This window comes from Myxocyprinus asiaticus, chromosome 14, assembly GCF_019703515.2.
Source record: "Myxocyprinus asiaticus isolate MX2 ecotype Aquarium Trade chromosome 14, UBuf_Myxa_2, whole genome shotgun sequence".
In the NCBI taxonomy this organism is placed as follows: domain Eukaryota; kingdom Metazoa; phylum Chordata; class Actinopteri; order Cypriniformes; family Catostomidae; genus Myxocyprinus; species Myxocyprinus asiaticus.
This window is the reverse complement of record NC_059357.1, coordinates 10,852,341-10,868,450: the sequence shown is the minus strand read 5'-3', so window position 1 is coordinate 10,868,450 and position 16,110 is coordinate 10,852,341. Positions and strand designations below refer to the sequence as shown.

Sequence of the window (16,110 nt, the reverse complement as noted above, 5' to 3'; positions counted from 1 at the left end):
GTGGAGGCTTGCGGGACCTCTCGAACTGCGAATAACAGGGGTTCAAGTCACTTATCCCAATTCCGAGCATCTTTGTGCACAAACTTATAAATCATGTTTTTCAGTGTTTTATTAAACCGTTAAACCAAGAGGTCCATTTGCAGGTGGTACACACTTGTCTGAATTGATTTAATACCCAATAATTCACACAGCTCGTGCAGTGTACGTGACATAAAAGTAGTGCCTTGATCAGTGAGGATTTCTTTTGGAATCCCTACTCGGGAGATAATTCTGAAGAGTGCCTCAGCAACACTATGTGCTGAGATGTTGCGCATAGGCACTACTTCCGGATGTCATGTTGCGTAGTCCGGAACCAGAACCAACACAAGTGATGCCTGCACGCCGTCTGCTCTAATGGCCCGACGAGGTCCATACCAATTCTTTCGAAGGGGACCTCAATCAAAGGAAATGGGCGCAAAGGCGCTCTTGGAGTGGCTGGCAGATTCACCAGCTGACATTCATGGCATGCCTCACATTAACTGCGAACATCCCAAACAACTCAAACAATTCGCTTTTTAGTGCAAATTCAGCACACGCTCCTTCAGTGTGTGTCTGTGTGGGTAGCTCTTCCCTCACTGGCATCCGGCTCGCTCTTAAAACCCATCTCCACTCTCACTGCAATGACAAACAGCTGTTAGAGACAATCATTGCCAGGTAATGATCCTTACTGTTTTCATCTCCTGATCTCGCACTCATTCACAAGCCAGCGCTCAACCACGCCCCCACCATCGCAGTTCATTAACTGCAAAAATTTACGTTTGGGTGTAAAATATCTTGGGTTTGTGATCACTGATAACAATAAGTTTTCTCACATGACACAAATGACATCATCCAACATTATGCTCTTTCTCTGGACTCATGTGACATCATCATTTCATTTTTAATTTCATCATCCAAAACACTGAGACACTACAGCACTCAAAAACAATGAAACTCAAAAACACGTCATCATGAAAACATTAATTATATAATTATTTGTAAAAAAAAATTTATTTCTCGGAATTCCTAAGTAACTAAGAAATAATTCTAAGGCCACATACACATGTCCTTTTTCATTTTAAAACTTATTTTAGTGCTGTGAGATCCTGTGAGAGAACATCATGTGAAAGAACCAGACAGCACATAATGAATTTTTTTTAGCTTTCTTATAATTGTTTTTTCAAAGTATGCGATAATAGAGAGCATTTCCTAAATGCTCAATTTTCAGCAGAGGAAAATGCCATTCTAGTGTGGATGAGAGGAGTAAATATAGATAAATTGTTGCATTTTCAAATGAAAACTTACAGTATTAGAATGGACGTTGCCTAAGGAATATTAATGTTCTTACTACCTGACAGATTTTTTGATGGCCCCATGCTGATGTTAGCAAAATGCACAAGATAGCAAAACAGCTTAAATCACTTACAGCACCTTACATTTGTAAAAATAATTACATTTTACTTTGTTTACTTTAGTTGGCAGTACATTTAGTCCTTTTTCAGGATAGAACAAAAAACCTTGGGGAAACTGAAAGTGTGCGATTCTGACTTTTGTGAAAGGTTAGAATATCCTTAAGTCATAGCAATTCATTTAACATTTTACACACTTTTTTCCCCAACAATTTTAAAGCTATTGACATTAAACTGTCCACTGTGTGTTCACTAAACAATGTTGAATAACTAGAGCATGGTTTTATGGCCTCACTACAGCAGATTCATCTTTCTATACTAATAAATCTTAATCTCCACCTTTTTTTTTACAGAAAAGTACAACACATTCTAAAGGAATGCTAAAATAGGACATCACTGAAAGTACAGAGTCCGAAAGCAATGGTACATTGTCATGTGCCCTACCCAGAAAACACACTCTTGAATTTTTTTTTTTTTTTTTTTTTTGCAGGGTCGGAGCATGTTTTGTTGCTCACACATTTGAGGTCGAGAAGTAACATCTTTGATTCCAGGTTCCTCCTCAAGTGTTCAGTATGAGAAATCTAAGTACTAGTTAAGCTGTTGCTAAGAGGTTGTTCAGTTTTATGCAGCCTAAAAGTGATCAGAGGTTGTGCAAAGTGGAAGCGAGGGGAAAAAAACACCAGAGCCCAAATGGGTGTGAATCAACCACTGAGGGTTATTCATAGAAGTGACATGGAGAACTTTTGCAAAAGCTAATTTTTTTCATTCAGTGGTTGACAACCATAAGAGTTTGTGGGATTCCTTTTAGCTGGTACTGGCTGTTAAGTCACTCAATCTATAGTTGGATTATTTTTGACTACTCACCAGGACTTTAAAGGAATATTCCGGGTTCAATACAAGTTTAGCTCAATCAAGTTAAGCATTTGTGGCATAATGTTGATTTCACCATCAATTTACTTAATTCACTAGAACCCTAACTTGGGTTCCAGTGACAAAGGCGCAAAACACCTTAACCACATAGTAACACTGCAGAATGTTAGACTGACAATCTATTTATTAATTTCATACGGAAGTCATTTTGTCAGAGTAAACAGAATACTGCATAGTGCTGTTGGCTAGTGATGAAGAAAAAAAACAGTATAATTATGAGGCTTTTCTTTCTGATTCAGCTGAACCATACCCTCATTTCTCTCTCTTCCTGTTGCTAACTGTCTCACTCTTCTAAAGCTGTCATGTGTGTGCTGGAACAGGAAACAAATGCAGACAGAGGAGGCAGGCATGCTGAAACTGGCACAAAGCTCTAGCATGTATACACACCCACCCACATTCAACATACATACACACACACACAGACACACACTGGCTCTGAACGACAACTGTCAGAGCTGGAACTTTGAGCTATATGTGGAAGAACAAAGTGGGCGAAAGACCGAAGCCTGTCTAAGACATCAAGAGGAGTGAGCTTCTAAGGAAGGAAAAGAGATTTAAAGAAGAAAGCAGTAAAACAGGAGACTGTGCTTCAAATGTAATTTTAATGAGAAGAGAACAAGACAGTCGTGTGAAGAGGATGGCACTCAAATCTCCCCTCAGCAGGTACATTTTTTAACACTTCAAGTTCAATGAATTCAGCTACTAAAGATGTACAATGTTACATTCTATCCAACTTGGCACTTCTAAGAGACAATTTGTCCATTTCATTTTTGTTCTGTATGACTGCTTTCTATAAGGCTATCTATTTGAAATACCTATGACAACTACCTTCCTTTTTCCTCTTTTTTTGTTGCGTGAAAAACAGCTGTCTGCCTACATAAACAGCACAACTTGTTGCAGTTTCAATAGAGAAGCCACAATGAGCAGCCTTACACTGTGAGACAGAAAATCAGTGCATAATGTGATCAGTGCTTGATTGTCAGTGCTTTATGCACTCAAAGCTATGTTAATGTTATAGTTTACATGGGTGTCACATGCTGATCACCTGATGTTGAGCAACCATCAGTACTCAAGCTGATTGGTGAAATGCAGATAAAATAAATTGTGATGTTAGTAACACTGTCACTCAGAGTCCTTGGTTCTGATTGCTCTCCAAATCTGGCAATTCAACTTCATGTAGTCAATGGAAGAACAATAAAAATGTTTCATAGTGGGTATGATCAAGGCATCCCTTATTTTAGACTTTGAAAGGCATGTTTTAAAACAGTTTGTTGATGAGTGTAGACTTGAGAGTGAGAGTTCTCTTTCTGCACTCCTGAGGTGACTCAGCCAGAGGGTGTGGGTGTGGAGGAAAACTGGAACACCACAGATCTGGTCCAGCTCTCGCAGTACATTCCAGAGAGGATCTCATTTTTGCCTCTAGTCTTTGCTCTGTGCACACTTCAGAGTAATCATTCTGACTTTCTCAGGTCACTGTTTCATTTGGGTTCAAAGCAAGTTTTGTTTGAAATTAAACACTGTACTGTACACATGTGGACTGATTAACTTTCGGTTATTTGGTTCACAAATATGACATTTAAAGGGTTAGTTTGCCCCAAAATGAAAATATTGTCATAATTTACTCATGTTGTTCCAAACCCATTTGATTTTCTTTCTTCCGTGGAACACAAAAGGAGAATGTTCTTTTCCATACAACAAAGTTTGATGGTGATTTATATTGTCAAGCGGTATTGTCCAAAATGTAAATAAAAAAGCACCATAAAAGTAGTCCATATGATTTATCAACATGATCAGACAGGAAGTCGGCATGTTGTTTTCGAGAGTTCCAGTACCCTAGGATCAGCCACATTATGCAGACTCACCGACAAGCAGCATTTCCTATCAGACATTTTTGCATAGGCTCCAGCATGTTATCTTCCCTTGTGTAGCGACCAGAAGCACGTTGCGTCAGCAGTATGGGAGACCCGGGTTCCTATACCGTGTTAAAACCAGGACGTATCACGTTAAAGTTTCCTTCTAACATTACATTTTTACTCCACTGATGGTTAGGTTTAGGTTTGGGGTTTGGGTTGGGTTCAGTTTATAAAATATGCATGCCTCTTCACTGTATTACATCCTGTACAGCTGAAAGCAACTCATTTTACAACTATCTTTTGGCACCCCTCCATGGACATATCACCCAGAAAATAGAGTGCACACATCCTCATACGCCCAACAAGCGCTTTGGCCAGTGTGGCAGTGATTTGCATTTTGGTAAGCACAGAGTAATTTTATCTAAAGAAAAGTCAACCTACTGTTTCCGATATCACTGTGAGATCAGTCTGGATTTATGCACTACATTCCATGTCTTCTGAAGCCGTATGATAGGTTTGTGTAGTGAACAGACAGTAATTCATGTTGTAATTTTCTGAAAATCATTCCCTCCACCATAGTTCTAAAACCTGATTTATGCCTGGGAATTAGTTAAAAATATTTATCGGCATCACATTGCAATCGGTCACTAGACTTTTGAGATCATTGACATAAAAATCAAATGATATTCAAAAACTGGAGTAGAGGGAGAGATTTTCAATTAAAAAGTACTTAAAGGAATAGTTCATCCAAAAATGAAAATTCTCTCATCATTTTCTCACCCTTATTCATCCCGGATGTGTTTGAATTTCTTTCTTCAGCAGTACTCAAATAAAGATTTTTAAAAGAATTTCTCCACTCTGTAGGTCCATACAATGCAAGTGAATGGGTGCCAACATTTTGAAGCTCCAAAAATCATATAGGTCCACATAAAAGTAATCCATATGACTCCAGTGGTTAAATCAATGTCTTAATAAACAATTTGATAGGTGTGGGTGAGAAACAGATCAATATTTTAGTCAATTTATCCTATAGATTCTCTTCCATGCCCAGTCAACTTTCACTTTCTCATTCTTTGTCTTGTTTTTTTGGTGATTCACATTCTTAATGCATACGCCCCCAGCTGGACAGGGAGAAGAATTTCTAGCAAAAATTGACATATATATTGATCTGTTTCTCATCCACACCCATCGTATCACATCTGAAGATATGGATTTAAACACTGGAGTCTTATGGATTACTTTTATGATGCCTTTATGTGCTTTTTGGAGCATCAAATTTCTAGCACCCATTCATTTGCATTGTATGGACCTACAGAGCTGAGATATTCTTCTAAAAATCTTAATTTGTGTTCTGCAGAAGAAAGTACACTGGCAGCCAAAAGTTTGGAATAATGTTCAGATTTCGCTCTTATGGAAAGAAATTGGTACTTTATTCACCAAAGTGGCATTCAACTGATCACAATGTATAGTCAGGACATTAATAACATGAAAAATTACTATTACAATTTGAAAGAAAATGTCTTAAACAACTTTAAAGAGTTCTCATCAAAAAAATCCTCCATGTGCAGCAATGACAGCTTTGCAGATCCTTGGCATTCTAGCTGTCAGTTTGTCCAGATACTCAGGTGACATTTCACACCATGCTTCCTATAGCACTTGCCATAGATGTGGCTGTCTTGTCGGGCACTTCTCATGCACATTACAGTCTAGGTGATCCCACAAAAGTTAAATGGGGTTAAGTTCCATAACACTCTTTTCTAATTATCTGTTGTGCAATGTCTGTGTTTCTTGCCCACTCTAACCTTTTATTTTTGTTTTTCTGTTTCAAAAGTGGCTTTTTCTTTGCAATTCTTCCCAGAAGGCCTGCACCCCTGAGTCTTATCTTTAAAGTTGTACTGTACATGAAACTGGTGTTGAGTGGGTAAAATTCAATGAAGCTGTCAGCTGAGGACATGTGAGGCGTCTATTTCTCAAACTAGAGACTCTGATGTACTTATTTCTTGTTTAGTTGTATATCTGGCCTTCCACATCTCTTTCTGTCCTTGTTAGAGCCAGTCGTCCTTTGTCTTTGAAGACCGTAGTGTACACCTTTGTATGAAATCTTCAGTTTTTTTGGCTATTTCAAGCATTGTTTAGCCTTCATTCCTTAAAAACAATGATTGACTGACAAGTTTCTAGAGAAATCTGTTTCTTTTTTGCCATTTTTGACCAAATATTGACCTTAAGACATGCCAGTCTATTGCAAACTGTGCCAACTCAAAAACAAACACAAAAACAATGTTAAGCTCCATTTAATGAACCAAATAGCTTTCAGCTGTGTTTAATATAATGGCAAGTGATTTTCTAGTACCAAATTTGCAATTTAGCATGATTACTCAAGGATAAGGTGTTGGAGTGATGGCTGCTGGAAATGGAGCCTGTCTAGATTTGATCATAAATTACTTTTTTCAAATAGTGATATTGCTGTTTTTTACATCAGTAATGTCCTGACTATACTTTGTGATCAGTTGAATGCCACTTTGGTGAATTAAAGTGCCAATTTCCTTCCGAAACAGCAAAATCTGTACATTATTCCAAACTTTTGGCTGCCAGTGTAAATTATCATACACATCTGGGATGTCATGAGGGTGAGTAAATAATGAGAGAATTTAAATTTTTGGGTGAACTACTCCTTTAAATTTCAGTCTGTTCAATCACATAAAGCTATCGTGAACTATTTGGGTGAACTATTCCTTTAAAATTGCATCCACATAATATTGCAAGCACATTCTCATATATGTAACAATGTTGAGAAGGGGGGAAAACCACCTTTGGACTTTAAAATCATTTATTTTTTGGAGCCCATATTTTGTACCTCACTCATAACCCAACAAAAAGGCTATGGAAGACTTATTTTTCCCCGTCAAGAACATCCTGTGAGAGAACCAGACAGCACAGCAAGGTCAAAGCAAGCCAGGCTAGAGGAAAACAAGGAGTTTCCGTGTTTAAACAGTGGCTGAATGGGAACAGCCTCCTCCAATTGTTCTGCACTAGCAGCCATTTTCATCTGGAAGGACATCCCCTCCTCCCTAAATACAGTTTGTGCAGATTACAAGGTGTTTTTCTTTGAACGCATTGGTGTTTCTGTCATTTTTTTCTCTGCTGATGCTCATCTGCAAGGAGAGTCACTCAAGGGCTCAAAAGTCATCAAACAGTTTTTGGCTTTGTGATACATATAAATTAATTTTGCAGTGTGAGATCCAAGTTGGCATAAATGCATATCAGTATAGATTAGGTACAGTATATTCTCAGAGCCAAATGTATTAATGTGCTTTTAGCAACTCCCTCTTTGACTTGTACATGTGTGTTGGCCGCCATTCCTCGTGCTCCTTGGCCACTCCCTGGTTAACGAAGCAAGAAGGTGGTTTAGGTTCTGTCTGTCTACAGATTCTCTTGGTGAACTCTTGCCAAGTGTATAGAGATGGCGTCCCTCGTTTGTCTCATTGCAGACATATCTTGGCTTGTTAAAAAACAGCGGCTGATGTTGTTTTGTCAAGAGACTGATAAAGTCTACTGCAGATTATTTTTTCTTTTCAAATGCTTTGTGTTATTTTAGTTTTTTATTGCATGAAACAAGAGATACAGGAGGACACATATTTCCTATGGTGTGATGTAGGACAGTGCTGCACACCAATTAGTTAAAAGGATAGTTCACCCAAAAAAAATAATAATTCTGTATTCAGTTACTCCAGACTGTCTTTCTACTGTGGAACACAAAAGGAGATCTTAGGTACAATGACAGTCTCAGTCACCATTTGCATCCACTGCATGAAAAAAAAGAAGAAAAATAGACAATGAAATGAATGGTGACTGAGGCAGTCATTCTCCCTCATCATTGGTGTTGCACGGACGAAAGAAAGTCATGCAGATTTGGAATTTCATGAGGGTAATTAATGATAGCATTTTCAATTTTGTGTGAACTACACTGAAAAAAAAATGACTAGTAAGATTTACGTACTTTTTATTTCGTAAGTTTTAGCACATAGTTTTTCTAGGAAAATTGAAAATGTATAAAATTAAGTAAAATCTACTTAACTTCATGACATAATGATTAAAGTGAGTAAATTAACTTAGAGGGGTGATGAAATGCTCTTTTTTTAGTATTATTATCTTTGCTGAGGTTCACTGATAAGGTTAGTAAAGGTTTTTTTGCACCAAAACAGTCATAATTTAGTAATATATGATAATTTTGCACTCTGTCTGAAACTCTCGGTTTTGCATAATCCCCTCCTTAAAATTTCAACGAAAATGCCCACAGTTATGATTGGCTAACATCGTGCAGCCCCTCAGATAGAGCAATTTTTGAAACTCAATCAGAAAAGAATAAACCAGCTCAACAACATTATAAAACCAAATGTCAGGGTTTACACATAATGCACATCCAACACATTGTATCCGAATATATTAAACTGTTCATCTCAAGCACAACTGTTAACACTTACACACTGTATACACCGGACGTGAGAGTTGCATCAAAAGCAATAGAACCCATTATAATCATGCCAGGTGTAAACAGGGTGCAAGCACCCTATCAAATATCACACAGTAATTAAATATTCATGAATGAAACAGTTTACTCATGGTTTTTTCAGTCCTGTCCAAGTGTTTTTAACTTGCCCATCCTTCAATAACAGTTCCTTTACCAAACTTGAATGATATAATGAGTGGTATGATTTGAGCCGAACATACAATCCACTCTAAAATACGCTGAAGGCACATCCACATCCAGTTTCCAGTATCATTCCATCATGTTTTCATAAACCAACAACTAAAAATACCACAGATGGGCGAAAGAATGTGTCCATGATGCATTCTCCTCTTCAAAGTTGTAACTTGACACCACGTCTTATAAAAATCATCCCTAGATATGTATCAAGCAGTCAAAGACGTCTGTCTTTGCATGTTTATGTAGAAAAAAATCCAAACAGGCACATGAAGGTGTCCTGTGTACGTGCACTTTGGATAAATTTCCCATGACAGACCCATCTCCTCTTCATCTGTGTGACTGACTGAGCACCAGTGGGCGGGGCCAAGGGTGCAATGACGAAAAATAGGTGTTGCATATGCAGATGTATTTGGTCCATGTGACGTCACAAGTTCCATGAATTCCAAATGAGCTGTTTTTCAGCTTGGTTTAAATAAATTCTCTTTTTCTATTAAGGAGGAAGTTTTTAGTTCTGAAACTTACAGTATGTTTTTATAGTACAATGACCTCTCATATGTCAAAAGATCAAGCAAAATTTGATTCCTCATGGCATGACCCCTTTAAATATTTCAGTTAATTGTGTTACTTTTACTTACAAATCTGAAGTCCACTTAAATAAACATTTTATTGAGCATTTCACATTCCTTATAAACATGTTTACTTATATACCACATAACAAAAGGAAGCCTTACACAGGGAAGCTTAATGCATGCTATGTAGTCTACTGGACAACATCCCCTTGCATTATAGGCATTAGACACATGATAAAGGGCAGCACACACAGAATTCAACACTTGGTGACACGATGATGGTAAAAATCAAAATAATTAATTAATTATAAATTGGTCATTTTGAGTAGAAAATGAACTTCAGGCTTCACAAAACAAGACATTACCAAACGTTAAAAACGGTGTAAATAAACTTGCAGACAGTGAAACCATACAACTTCATTAAGTAAAATTTATTTTATTTACCTGTGAAATGTAAAAGTTAACAAACAATAACAAATAATATTTATAAGCTAGAGCAATAATTTTTACATGTTTGAAGTACAAATGTATATTTTCAAGTTCATGCTTTAACTTATTTAGTGTAAAAAGTACTTAATTTTTTCTGCTATAATTACTTCACCACAAATGAAGTGTATGCCTTTAAAATAGTTATAAACAAGTTTTAATAACAATTTTTTAATCTATTTTTTTTAAAATATAATTTAAGTTTTTATATAGTTCTGTAAAGCTTTAAACTTTAAGTGTGCTGAAGCATGATTTGCAAGCAACTTATATCAGGAGTGTTTGTACTTATTTGACAAATTAATTGGTTTTGAAAGTTTCTGAAACTCTCCAACTCTATATCTCTTTTTGGCTCTCTGTGTTTCCTTTCTTTCTTTAGTCTGCGGCAGGCAGACTGCCAGCCATGCCCATCCCAAGTCTAATATAGGATGGCATTATCTGTAACTCACTCTCATAGGCGGAAGCCTTGAAATAACATCAGGTCTGACAAGAAATTCTAGCAAGACACCCTTTTTAGTTAGCTTTACATGCCTTTATTAAGTCTACCAACCATTATAAATGTGCAGTGATTAAGAAAAAAGTTGGCCCACACATAATATGCACCACAGGACTGTGCAGAATTTGAACGCCTGTCATTCACAAAGTTCTATATACCCCTTGCATGTTAATTTGTTAAATATTTTGATTGTGCTCTCAGCTACAGTTTAACAGATTTAAATTAATATACGAAAGATTCACCTCGCAATATGGCTACAGGACATCGTTAGGTACGGTACGATGTGTAGTACGTTAATGTTTCATTTCATAGCTGTTACTAAATTGTGTTTTTCTGGAATATCAGCATCCTGGGACTTAACTATCAGTTCTGTATTATGGGTAATGACACTTTTAACCACAATAGTTAGACACCATGGATTTAGATAACATAAATACTAATAAACTTTTGCATAGTAGAGAGACAAGTAAAATATTTTATGTGTTTCAAATGAGTGCCATAATCATGACATTTCATGTACTCTTTTCTAAACTAGCACCTATACTACTCCAGCCACCTTGAAAACTTGGCAGAACAACACTGCAGATGTTGTTGAATTTTGTATGACAAATTGTTTGCTATGTTCCTCATTTGTAAGTCGCTTTGGATAAAAGCATCTGCTAAATGACTAAATGTAGACTTGAGTAGAATTAGTTTACACAAACATTGACTATTCATAGACAAAGTCTAGAGTTAACCAATTTTCTGTCTAAACATATAAATAAAAAAAAAAAAAAATATATATATATATATATATATATATATATATATATATATATATATATATATATATATATATATATATATATATTTTTTTTTTTTTTTTTAAAACATACTGAACCATATTTTGTGCAAGATAGGCCTATTCTACATGGATATATTATGATCAAGTGTCTGTTAAAGCAGCCACAGAGCTCATCCCTCTGCAGTAAATTGTGGTTGGGAATCAGTTCTGTGGTTAGAGATGAAAGAACTACATGAAAGATCCTTGGATAATTGTTTGATTGCAGAAGAACGCTTGCTTTGATTTGACAGCTTCAAACAACTACTAAAACTTGGATGCTTAAAAAGAGCATGGCACATCAGGGACTTGGAACATTAAGTCTTAGCTTGACGAGTTCTTGTCAAAAATGGAATAAGACAAAGGAGATCAGAGAATATTATTTATTTTTTTTTATTTTTTCTGTTTTATTTATTTATTTATTTATTTTTTCTGTTGCGCCTTGGTGTATTCTTGCTGGTGCTTTGTTTTCATGTTCCTGTTAGAAACTGCTCTTTTCCCAGTACAACCATCTACTTGCATACGGTTGTATAAGTATACTGTATATACCTGTACATTAAATGAGCATAAACAGAACTTGTATAAAACACCTTGATGTCAGATCAGTAGAAAAGAGAAAATTCTACCATCAGGTTATGCTGTTGCTTACTGCAGCATTAGGTCTTCCTGTCTCTCTCTATGCAATAGATGAGCAAGAGGAAGGAAGTCTTTTAAAGGAGCCACCACAAAAAACAATCTTTTAAAAAGATCATGCACAAAACTAGAGGTCATTAAGTAATAATGAAAACAAGTCCCAGAAATGTAATATTTGTATTATAATTGGTGAAATGCAATAACACTCTAATGTTTTGAAATGTCAGTGACATTGCTTCCTGTCTATAGCTTAATATCTGAGATCTCAGGTGTTCTATAGAATTTGCTGAGAGTCAAACCCAGATAGCACTTTGATTTCTAACACTAGGCTGCTATCTGTCTTCCATATTACAGCCAGCTTACTTTTCAGGCAGCAGTCAAATAGCACACCAAAGATTAACAAGTGATAGGGACTGTTTAGCAAACATTAAATAACCACAGTTGTCTCAGGGGTGAATCTCTTTAAGTGCGCTGTGTACTGAGTAAACAGATAGACGGTCAACCAATATAATCCCTATAACATTCTTGTCAAACTTTATCAAAGTGTGAAGGAAGGTATTTCTCTTGGCACATGCTGTATATAACACACCTTTTCAAGTCATTTAATTCTGGAAGGAGTCTGTAAATATAATTGTTGTAAGGACTGTTTTTATGCATTTACTTAATCTGTTCAATTTAAATTAAATTCAGTGGTTTAGCTAGTATTTTATCCTGTACATTTGGATTACTAGAACACACCAAAAGTGTGTCAGTCAGAGTGTTGTAATCTAGTGTAATTTAATAACTTTGGAGGTCACACTAGATGGTCGTTTCTGGTCATTGATTAGAACTATGGCATTTAGCCTTAGTTATTGGTCCATATGAATGCACCTCACCACAGTTGCCTGCTTCCAGTTCTCTGAGGTTTAACAGCAACTGTTGACTAAAGGTGTGGGTTAGAGATCACCACTGTTAGCTTAAAATGCTCAAAAACATTGGAATGTGGTAATGTGATGTAATAAAATACTGTGCTTGTCATTGAAATGTGTGATGGAACATGCAACATTGTCATTGTTGAATTAGCAGTGACTGCACCATAGTAACACAACTGTGCAAGCTCTGCTACTGAAGAATTTGAAACATGTTTAAGTTCAGTCCTAAAATGAATAGTTCATAATGACAACTATATGATCATTTACTCACCCTCATGTTGTTTCAAACCCATATGACTTTCTTTTTTTCTTTGGAACCCCCCAAAAAGAGATGATAACCATTCACTATAAATGTATGAAAGAAAGATGCAATGAAAGTGAATGGTGACTGAGGCTAACATTCTGTCTAATTTCTCCTTTAGATGTGTTCCACAGAAGAAAGAAAGACATATTAGTTTGAATTAACATTAAGGTGGGTAAATGATCACAGAATTTTAGTTGAACTATCCCTTTAAGTGCAAGGGATTTTATTGGGTGGATGTTTTTAGATCCTTTTGGCAAATGCTTGAGGTGAAAAGTTACATTATGTCTACCTATGACAGTTCACACAATTCTAGAAATAACCTCTGCGGAAGGAGCTTTCAATCATAATATGATAGAATCAGGCATTTTTGGCAAAGTCGAACAACATTCAGAACAGCTGGACCGATAGAGAGGTCAGCCAAGGTGCCATATTGTTTTTGTCTTTGTGGAGCAGGTGTTCTATGCCCAATGAATGAAGGAGCCCTTGTTCATAATTTCTTTCAGTAATCGGTGTCTTTTGCTCTTATTGCTTTTAATAATCCTCTCATTTGTTTTCTACCCTCAGGAGGGCCTTTGCCGAGCCTTGATTCCTCCTTATCAGGTGACCCCCTTCCATCAAGGAGTGCAAGGGGTAAACAGGTGAGACAGGAAAGATGACATCCTTAAAAAGTCTGGGCTTGATATTGGTGGAATTTGAATATGAATACGAGGGTCGGGACGGTCACATGGTGTCCATTAAACCCAATGAGCGCTACATTCTCCTGGCCAAAACCAATGATCATTGGTGGCAAGTGTGCAAAGATGAATGCGCTAAGCCATTTTATATCCCTGCTAAATATGTAAAAGAGCTTCCACCCAACATCCCTTCACCTCTGGACTTCAGAGAGCCACCATGCCCTGATCTAAGGCCTGCTGTGCCTGACCTGGGAGAGGTCCACAAATCGGATGAGGTGACAATAAGACTACGTTCCAAAGGGAATTATCATAAAACGGAAAATCGCATGTCGACTTTTGGTGTCCCCTTGGATTTACAAGAGCCCCCTTATTACAAGTGTGGCAGACCGTCGGACTCTCTCATATCCCTGAAAACGGTTTCTGCCTCAGACTCATTGCAGCAGAAGAAGAGGACAAGTCAAGCAACTAATCTGTTGTTTGGCTCTCATATCGCTCCATCTGAAACAGTGCCTGAAAAATTCAGAGTGCCCAGCTTCAGCCCGGCCGACCCTCTCCACAGACCTATCCCGGTCAAACCTGTGGAGCTCCCTGTCATCAAGAACCAGACAGAAACCAAGTCTCACAGGAAGTCACCAGAGCCAGAATCCCCAATTGAACCTGAAAGTGAAAGCTCCAGTTCAGAACCATTGCCGTCACCAGACTCTGAGAATATTTATGAATCCATATCGGATCTGAATCTAGACGAGTTGATACTGACTGACAAAGCACCTACTGGATTGCCAGACGCTGAGACCAACACAACAGGCTCACTTTCAAAGATAAAGGTACAGTGTTATAAAAATACACACAGACACCTAAACCAGGTATTCCTCAGATTGTGGTGACATTTTTGCAAAACGATATTCATGGTTCATTATTGCAGCATTATTGCATGTACAAATTTGAGCAGTTCCGAGGTGAAATGTTCACTATGTGGCACTAAAAGCAGGAAAAAGTTTTCTCCCAAACGGATGAGGTTAAGTTTAATGCTCTGTCGAGTTTTAACTCAACAAAACCAACCTCCTTACCCTAAACCTTAAACCTAACTGATAGTGTCATAGAAAGCAAATGTGAGATAATAAAACATATAGCTTTTTAATGTTAATGATCTATCTAATTTTATGTCAACAAAACTGACCTCCCTACCCTAAACCTTAAACCTAAACCTAACCAATATTGCCATTCAAAGCAATTGCTGAAGTAACCATGTCATTTTGTGGTGGTTCTCTGACACTCTAAGTCAGTGGTTCCCAAACTGGGTGCTGCCACGACTGGCTAGGGATGTGTGGAATCTCTGCTCATTCAATACTTGAATACCCACAGATGTTACAAGTAACAGAAGTACAGAGTACTGACTCAAGTCAGTACCCACGTGCTGTTTGATTACAGCCGGCTGCTTCCAAATGCTCACATACATTTGTTTGTGCATGCTCTACATACCATATTCACAGCAGCACCATCTTTTATTTTTGATGGGAATTACAACGAGGCTGTGAGGGATAGACATATAGTCTCTTAAATGGGTTGTACAGTTGTCATTCCACTAACAAAACATTGAAAAATATCTTTCCAAGAAATTTCAGTAGACAAAAAAACTCAAGACAACATGAGTTGTGGAAAATTAGATGTGATCTAGGAGCTTTTTGATAGCTTAATAATGTATGTCACTGAAGAGACGGTAAGTCTATTCCCATCAAAAATCAAAAACTGTGAATAAGGTCTACAGATTGCTTGTGTCTCGTGGTGAATGCAGCTGCATGCGTGAACAGTCAAATGTGCCTCTTAGTCAAAATGCCCCTCTTGACACGATATTAAATGTGTTGTAAGCTATTTATTTTTTATTTATTTTTTATGGAATGGGATGCAGAAAATGTTGCTTCTCTCTGAGAGATATTACTGAAATAATTGAACTGAGATATCTCACTGGTCTCTGTGATAGCACTAGACAATGTAAACAGCAAACAAAAATGTGACCTCGGGCCACAGACACGTACTTTGATCAGCAAATCAGAAGACTGTGATGTGCTTTCTGCCTGTCAATCATTTTGCACTTTCTCATAGTGTAGTAGTTGAAGATCATCCAGGTTTAATATCATATTCAGATTCATAACAGTTGTCAGCTGAGGGCACTATTTTTCTACTGTTGTTTTTGGCAACCATGAGCAGCAGCAATGCTCTACTGTTTGGTGACTTCTCAATGCTATCTTTGGAGGCCAGATTTTTGGAAAGAGGGGTATGTCTAATTTAATGGCTCAGTCTTGTAAAA

The 16,110-nt window shown here is 37.2% G+C and overlaps 1 protein-coding gene across 1 annotated transcript in view; it reads left to right on the top strand.

Moving 5' to 3' along the window:
* Window positions 1–2,746: 2,746 nt before the first annotated feature.
* Window positions 2,747–16,110, top strand: part of arhgap27l (Rho GTPase activating protein 27, like) — a 40,258-nt gene continuing 26,894 nt past the window's right edge. Inside the window, exons 1-2 of the mRNA XM_051717571.1 lie at window positions 2,747–3,020; window positions 13,696–14,629. Coding sequence (XP_051573531.1) covers window positions 13,784–14,629 — 846 coding nt within the window. The 5' untranslated portion in view covers window positions 2,747–3,020; window positions 13,696–13,783. The remainder of the gene's footprint in view (window positions 3,021–13,695; window positions 14,630–16,110) is intronic.